At 46.0% G+C, this 8,069-nt stretch overlaps 1 protein-coding gene across 1 annotated transcript; it reads left to right on the top strand.

Moving 5' to 3' along the window:
• Positions 1–1,349: 1,349 nt before the first annotated feature.
• On the top strand, positions 1,350–3,878 carry LOC142826941 (maestro heat-like repeat-containing protein family member 2B). The gene is made up of 4 exons (XM_075920167.1): positions 1,350–1,482; positions 1,926–2,122; positions 3,415–3,552; positions 3,761–3,878. The coding sequence occupies exons 1-4, from the start codon at positions 1,429–1,431 to the stop codon at positions 3,876–3,878; spliced, it is 507 nt and encodes a 168-aa protein (XP_075776282.1). The 5' UTR covers positions 1,350–1,428.
• The last annotated feature ends 4,191 nt before the right edge of the window (positions 3,879–8,069 follow it).

Raw genomic sequence — 8,069 nt, 5'->3', positions numbered from 1 at the left:
CTAAAGACTTCCCTTTACTGGCATCACTGGAGTGGACTTTTGCCTCTCCAGACCCCTGAACTAACATCACCCTGGAAATTGCCAGTGACTGTTCGTTTTCTGGTAGCATGAAAGCTTCAAATCCAAATTCCTGGCTGATTAGCAAGGATAGGGCACCAGGCTTTTGGTATCAGCAAGGGTATGGCTGCTGGAATGGAGTTGTCATTCTTGGTACTTAAAGACAGGGTGGTAAGCATATCTATCATTTAATTCAAACATCCCTAGCTGAATTATCAGTCATCAGTGCAGGAATCTAAGAACATGAGAACGGCTGTAGTGGGTCAGACCAAATGTCCATCTAGCCCAGGATCCTGTCTTCAGACAGTGGCCAATGCCAGGTGCCCCATAGAGAGTGAACAGAACATGCCCATTCTGGCAAATAGAGGCCAGGGAATGCCATTTGTGAAGAGGTCATGGGCTAGCCACAAATATTTGTTCTCATAGTTGTACATCCAGTTAGTAGGAAGATCATTTTTCTTTCTTCAACTTGTCTCCCAGGCCCTAGATCTTTGGGCATCACATGCTCATGATTCCATATCTACTGAGAAATAGGAAAACAGGAACTGTGATTAGAGCTCTGTGTTCTTTCCTTCTGAAGTCTAGCATTAATGGTTATGGTGCAGTAAGACTAGGGTTGTGTCTATACAGCACCCTAAACTTGAAATAAGATGCACAATATGCACTCTGCAAATTGCGTATCATATTTTGCATAGCCTATTTTGAAATGTGGCGCTTCTACACAGCACCAAATGTCGAAATAATGTGCTATTTCAAGCTATCCCTTATCCCTCATGCAACAAAGTTTATTGGGATGGCAAAATAGTGTGCCCATTATTTTGAAAAATATTTCAAAATAACGGGCTGCTTGTGTAAATGTGGGGTAGCTATTTCGGGATACCTCCAGGATCCCCAAATAGTCATGCACTGTAGAAATGTAACCTGAAATGTAACTTAACTTAGTTCTGTAACTAGAAACTCAATATGTAAAACATGAGGACCATATAAGGAGGACAGCACTCTGAACTTGCTCATCGTAGGCAGGGCTTGACAAATAATACAATCTACTCACCCATGGCGTGTAGATTGTAACCTGGAAGAGCCAGGTTCGGGCAATCTGTGCATGCGCAGAACGATCTGCGCATGCACAGATCGCCGGACAGCGCGGTTGGTGAGCCCTGATCATAGTCAAGGAGAAAATGTGTTCTTTACTTGAATATGATGCATATAGTCAGAGCCACAAAAGTCTCCAGGGGTCACATATAACTTATGTTAAATTGCAGTGACACCACTGAGCTGTGGAGATCTCTGGGGACAGATCCCTTGCTCGCCCCTCAAGTCCTGAAGGTCCTAATAAAAAGAATAAAGACTCCAACAAGCCAAGAAGGAAGCATGACCTCAGAGACAGAAACTGACCTGCATTTAGCAGCTGCTGAACCTCTCACAGTAAGTTAGACGACAGACATGTATTTCTCTGCCTTGTGACAAACATGCTGATGGAAAGCTAGATGAGTGGTATAATATTGTCATATGGGCACTTCTTTTCTGAAGTACTGTTTCCTGGATTCCAGCTGTGCTTTCTGTGGAACAACAGATGGCAGATTTAGAGTATGTGGCTGATTCACTTAATAATATCTGGCAATTAGAAAGTCTTTGAATCAGATTTCTTACAGTGCTTTGCAAATGTTTTGTGCAACTCATAACATGCCTTGATAGGTCGTACACATTTTTACAGATATGGGACGCTAAGGCACACATGGAGTGAATTGCTCTCGGTCATTCATCAAGTTAGTGACAGGAGTGAGAATTTAGTCCAGCAGGTATCAGAAGGGGAGAGAGTGTGATAGTGTTAGGAAGAGACCTCTTCTTTTACCATGCTCTCCTTTCAGGCAACATGTGCCATCTTTGAAGTGGTGTCAGCATTGCAGTTGAGCAAAACTGTGCAGGAGCTGTTCCCGGAGTTGTTCACTGTTCTTCTGCAGCAGATCAGCCAAACCCTAGGACAAAAGATGCCTTTGCCCAGGATGAGCAGCCGAAGGAGGTTATTTAGAAAAGGACAACAACTATGTGAGGGCAACCCTTGCAGGTAATTAGAAGAAAGGGAGCAAAACAAAGAGAATCCCAGTACATTTGTGTGACACTCCCCAGGAGTTCTCAGGGTTATGAGGCACCTTACCATCACCTGCTTTTAATATGAGAAAGTCTTGTTTGTGCTTGCTATAGGTCAGTTCCCTGAAACCACCAACCTCTGGCAACACAAACACTACTATCTAGGCCTCCTCAGGCCTCAGTCTCTTTGTCCTCTCTTTCTGACTACAGCTTAGAGAATCTCTATCAACGGATTCTCCTCTAAGAGAAGTCTCCCTGCATCTCCCCACCAATCGGCTTTCCCCCATCTCTTAGTTTAAAAACTGCTCTACAGCCTTTTAAATGTTTAGTGCCAGTAGTCTGGTTCCACCCTGGTTTAGGTGGAGCCCATCCTTCCTGTATAGGCTCCCCCTCTCCCAAAAGTGTCCCCAGTTCTTGATAAATCCAAACCCCTCTTCCCTACACCATTGTCTCATCCACACATTGAGACTCTGAAGCTTTGCCTGCCTACCTAGTCCTGCGCGTGGAACTGGAAGCATTTCCAAGAATGCCACCATAGAGGTCCTGGATTTCAGTCTCTTTCCTAGCAACCTAAATTTGGCCTCCAGGACATCTCTCCTACCCTTCCCTATGTCATTGAGACCTACATGTACCATGACCACCGGCTCCTCCCCAGCACTACACATAAGTCTATCTAGATGCCTCTAGCATTTTGTCTCTTTTGCTCTCTGTTTCCCTCAAACACTCCTGTGGGTGTCCCTTTAGGCAGATTCCTTATTAGTGGGATAATAGGTTTGTTGATTCTATAGCCCCACTCTAGCCAGGCAATCAGGTACATTTCTATCCAATTAGGCTTTCTCTGGGGAAGCTAATTAGTACTAGTAGTTACCAGAGTGCTGACCCCAAGTACAAGCTCTCAGCACCCTGTCACATCTCGCTGGACATAGGGCCCCAAAATAACCATTAGTGATCACTAATCTCTCTGTGTCCCAGCTTTTGGGGTCTGGTTGTGTATTTTTTCCATATTACTGTACTGTGCTAGTGCCCATACACCTTGCAGATAGGAGAAAGTGACTGCAAAATGTTGTCCATAGCAACACTAGTAATATGAGATGTATGAGACTGAAATACCTCCTGGAATTAAGTCCTTCCAAAAACAGTGGTCCCCAGGATACTGTCAATGGATGAACTGTCAATGAACAACAGACCTGACAAGTAACTGGGGTTTCCTGACTGCTTAGGCTGTGCCTTTCTATTGGTTACTACAGTTCTGTGCCTCTTTTCCCCCAGGCTTTCTATTGAAGCATTAGAGGCTGTGCTTCTCAAGGCTATGAATGAGAAGCTGATAAGAACTCTCTGGAAGCAGAAAACTTGGATGCTTCTTGAAAATCCGCAGACTCACCACGAGGGGGTGTGTTTGCTGGTGAGGTAAGAGATCTAGGAGACAGCACTTCATCCTCAGGGATCGGCAACAAATAGAGTGACTGACAGGGAACTTTCAGGTATAGCTTTGTGCGGGGTGCCCTGGGTGAGAAACACAGAGCTTCCATGCGTAGGTTTTAGAGTTGTATGGTCATAGCAGCTAAGCTTTTGAAGTGCACAGTCTGCCCCATAAGTGGTTCCTTTTGTCTTCCAGGGTTCTGCAAAGATCTGGACTAATAACAGTGGAGATCATACAGAGCCTCCTTCCCTGGGTAAATTCCCCATCAGAAAACCAGCGAGTCACCAGCACAGCTTTCTTTGCTCAGGTATGAGCAGTTCCACCATTAGGCTGTTATCTGTTGTTTACCTTTCTCTGAGGAATTGTACAGTTCAGTTCATAGGAATTCATTTTAGATAGTAGAATGTGTCCTTTATAAGGAAATCTCATAAGGAACTTCATTACAACTTTCTTAATCATTTTCTCTTTGTTATTTTTGGGGTCTATACTAGCCTAGCCTAGCTGCCTATTCTAGTTGCTGGTTAAGAGAGAGTGAGCAAGATATAGATAGGCTACGTCTACATTGGCAAGATTTTGCGCAAATAGGGTATGTCTACACTACAGCACTAATTCGAAATAACTTAATTCAAATTAGTTAATTCGAAATAAGCTAATTCGAATGAGTGTATCTAGACCTAAAAACTAATTCGAATTAGCATTTTGCTAATTCGAAATAGCATGTCCACATTGAGTGGACCCTGAACCGAAGTTAAGGCTGGCCAGAACCAGTGCTGTCAGGGCATCAGGTTAGGACTTAAGGTGTGGAGCTGCCTCCCTCAGGCTAGCCGAGGGCTGTGCTTAAAAGGACCCGACCCCCACCCCGGACAGACAGTTCTCAGGATTCCCCGCTTGCTTGTCTAACTCGATGGGGACATCAAAGCAGTCCTGTCTTGGAGTGCCCTGAATGCCCACACTCAGCACATTACAGCACTCGACCATCAGCCCGGCTGCACTTGCCGCAGGCTGCCATCCGGGGGAGGTCAATCAGGGGGCTGTCAGGATCCAGGAGGCCCTACAGGAAAGCTTCCACCCCAAGGAGCCCGCAGAGCCACCCCAGTCCTCCCCATCGGGGGCTCGTGCCCCATTCCTCCCTCACCTCCTTCCACTTACCCTTCCCGAGCCCCCTCTTCCTGATGTAAAAAATAAAGGACACGTGTTCAAAAATAGAAACTCTCTTTATTTAACAAAACTGGGGGCGGAGGGGATTAACCTCTGGGGGACTGGGAAAAGGAGGTGGGAGAGGGGAAGAAAGAGGGTGGGAGAGGGGAGGTGGAAACCTGGGAGGAGGGAGCTGGAAGGGGGAAGCCAGGGGAAGAAGGAGGAGGGGAAGTATAAAACTATGGTACGCCATATCTTCAGAACTGTGTACAGATGTGGTCTTCTCACCTCAAAAAAGATATGGCCTTGGAAAGGGTTCAGAAAAGGGCAAGTACAATGATTAATGGTTTGGAACAGGTCCCATATGAAGAGAGGCTAAAGAGACTGGGACTTTTCAGCTTAGAAAAGAGGAGACTGAGGGGTGATATGATAGAGGTCTATAAAATCATGAGTGGTGTGGAGAGGGTGCATAAAGAAAAGTTCTTCATTAGTTCCCATAATGTAAGGACTAGAGGACACCAAATGAAATGAATGGACATCAGGCTTAAAACTAATAAAAGAAAGTTCTTCTTCACACAAAGTTCTTCTTATAGTCAACCTGTGGAACTCCTTGCCACAGGAGGCTGTGAGGCCTAGAACTATAACAGAGTTTAAAGAGAAGTTAGATAAATTCATGGAGGTTGGGTCCGTGGAGTGCTATTAGCCAGGGGGTAGGAATGGTGTCCCTGGCCTCTGTTTGTGGAAGGCTGAAGATGGATGGCACGAGACAAATTGCTTGGTCATTGTCTTCGGTCCATCCCCTCCGGGGTACCTGGTGTTGGCCGCTGTTGGCAGACAGGCTACTGGACTAGATGGACCTTTGGTCTGACCCAGTACGGCCATTCTTATGTTCTTATGTACTAAGCGCAGGGCTCAGGGTCGGGGGTCTCACTGGAACAACTTGATTTTCATGCAAACCTGCTCCTGGGTTTGGATGTGGCCTTTGGTGGCCAGGCTGGCAGCTATCCTGCCCTAGACGGCTGCATTCCTGTGCCTAGTGTGGAGGCCGTGGACGCTGGAGGCCTTCCCCCCCAAACCTCGATAATGTCCACGATCTCCGCACTAGACCAGGCGGGCGCCTGCCTCTTGTGGCCCTGGGCAGGCTCCTAGGAGCCGCCAGCCTGGTCCTGGGGAGAGGCGGAGGGCTGGGTGGCAGCGGGTGGCTGGCTCATGCCATGCCAGGTGCAGGGTCTGCTGGCTGGGTGCTGGCAGGCTTGCCACTGGCACAAGCACTGTAGCCAGACCATGCCCCTTTAAGGGCTCTGGGGCTGGGAGAGGGGCAGAAAAGTTTCCCTGGTTTGGCCCAGAGTGGCCATCAGGGCAACCTGATTAGGGTTAGCCTCCAACTAGTTTGAATTTAGTGGCTACACAGCCCTTAATTTGAACTACTTAATTCGAACGAGGCGTTACTCCTCGTAGAATGAGGTTTACCTAGTTCGAATTAAGCGCTCCGCTAGTTCGATTTAAATTCGAACTAGCAGTTTGTATGTATAGCCGCTATTAAAGTTAATTCGAACTAACGGCTGTTAGTTCGAATTAACTTTGTAGTGTAGACATACCCATACTTTTAACGCAAGAGTTTTTGCGTTAGAATATTTGCGCAAGAGAGCGTCTACACTGGCATGTGCTGTTGTGCTAAGAGGCGCTTTTCTGCAAAATCATCCGTGCCAGTGTAGACGCTCTCTTGCGCAAGAAAGCTCCGATGGCCATTTTAGCCATTGGGCTTTCTTGCACAAGAAATTAATGTGGCCTGTCTACACTGGCCTCTTGCGCAAGAACAGTTGCATAGGAGGGCTTTTTCCTGAGCGGGAGCATCATAGTTTTTGCGCAAGAAGCACTGATTTTAGACATTAGAATGTCAGTGTTCTTGCGCAAGAACTCCCCGCCAGTGTAGACTGGCAGCTGCTTTTGCGCAAAATCATGCCAATGTAGATGTAGCCATAGAATTTGAATTACTAGACCTTTTCTGACAATTCCTAGGGCTAATACTGACCAACAGCTCCTGATTTTGGTCTAGCTCAGCAAATCTTCTAAATGAATCTAGTGTCCTAATACTATAAAATAAGCAACATACAAATACATTAACATCTATCTTAGATTCTCATTAATGTAGAATAATAGATTCATAGAACATTAGAACTGGAAGGGATCTTGAGAGGTCTTCGAGTCCAATCCCCAGCCATCACGGCAGGACCAAGCACAGTCTAGATCATCCCTGACAGGTGTTTGTCTAACCTGCTCTTAAATATTTCTAGTGATGCAAATTCCACAACCTCCTGAGGCAATTTATTGCAGGGTTTAACCACCCTGACAGGCAGGACGTTTTTCCTGCTGTTCAACCTAAACTTCCCTTGATGTAATTTAAGCTCATTGCTTCTTATCCTATCCTTAGAGGCCAAGGAGAACAATTTTTCTCCATCTTCCTTAAAACATCCTTTTAGAAACTTGTATTATCTGAGTACTTCAAAATGATAATGTAGTATCTGAGTGCCTCAAAACTCTTTAAAAGTATGTATCCCTACAATACCCCTGTGAGGCAGGGAAACACTATTAGTCCCATTTTGCAAACAGGAAACTGATGCACAGAAGGCCTAAGTGACTTGCCCAACATCATCTAGGAAGTCTTTGAGGGTGCAGGAAATTGAACTGGAACCTCCTAAGTCCTAGGCTGCTAACTACTGGAGCATCCTCCCTCTCCACAGCCTTGCTATAACGTCTGTGTCATATTTCACATTTACGCTAAGTCGCTATTTTAGAGGCTCATCTGGTGGTTCTAGGAATCTGTTTGTGCCCCAAAATCTTTCTACACCCCACCTAGGAAAGGAGTCACAAACGTGGGTTTTCAAGGTCTGCCTAGAGAGGCCTCATGAAAGCTGCCAATCAGAGCCCAGCTGGCTCAGATATATGGAGCTACAGGGCTTTATTAGGTCAGTTCCTTTCAGGAAGTGGAGGACCAAGAAAGGATGCTATTCTCTGGCCAAACCAATTCACAGGGGTTTATTTCAGGCAGCATTTTCTGAAGCTGAATTTGCAGAGAGAGAGTCCTTACGAGCCTTAAACATATAATTAGAGGGAGAAACTGAAAGTGGCCCCATAGGAAGAACCCAAGGAAAAAGTAGCAATAAACTGAAATGAAGCAATGACTCGCTGCTATTTCTAGGTTGGAACCAAGAGTAGTGGGCAGGCCCAGGTTCCCCAGTGGCATAAACCCGATGAAGGGGACAAGGCTTATGGAGAGGTTGAACAAAGAACAGAATATAAAGGGTCCAGAGTTGGGGCTGAAGACCCTAGTGAGGGCAACAGGACCTAAAAGGCATTTGTTTGGACT

This window comes from Pelodiscus sinensis, chromosome 1 (genome assembly GCF_049634645.1).
Source record: "Pelodiscus sinensis isolate JC-2024 chromosome 1, ASM4963464v1, whole genome shotgun sequence".
Lineage (NCBI taxonomy): Eukaryota > Metazoa > Chordata > Testudines > Trionychidae > Pelodiscus > Pelodiscus sinensis.
The sequence above is the reverse complement of the archived record's forward strand: the minus strand, read 5'-3'. Positions and strand labels throughout refer to the sequence as shown.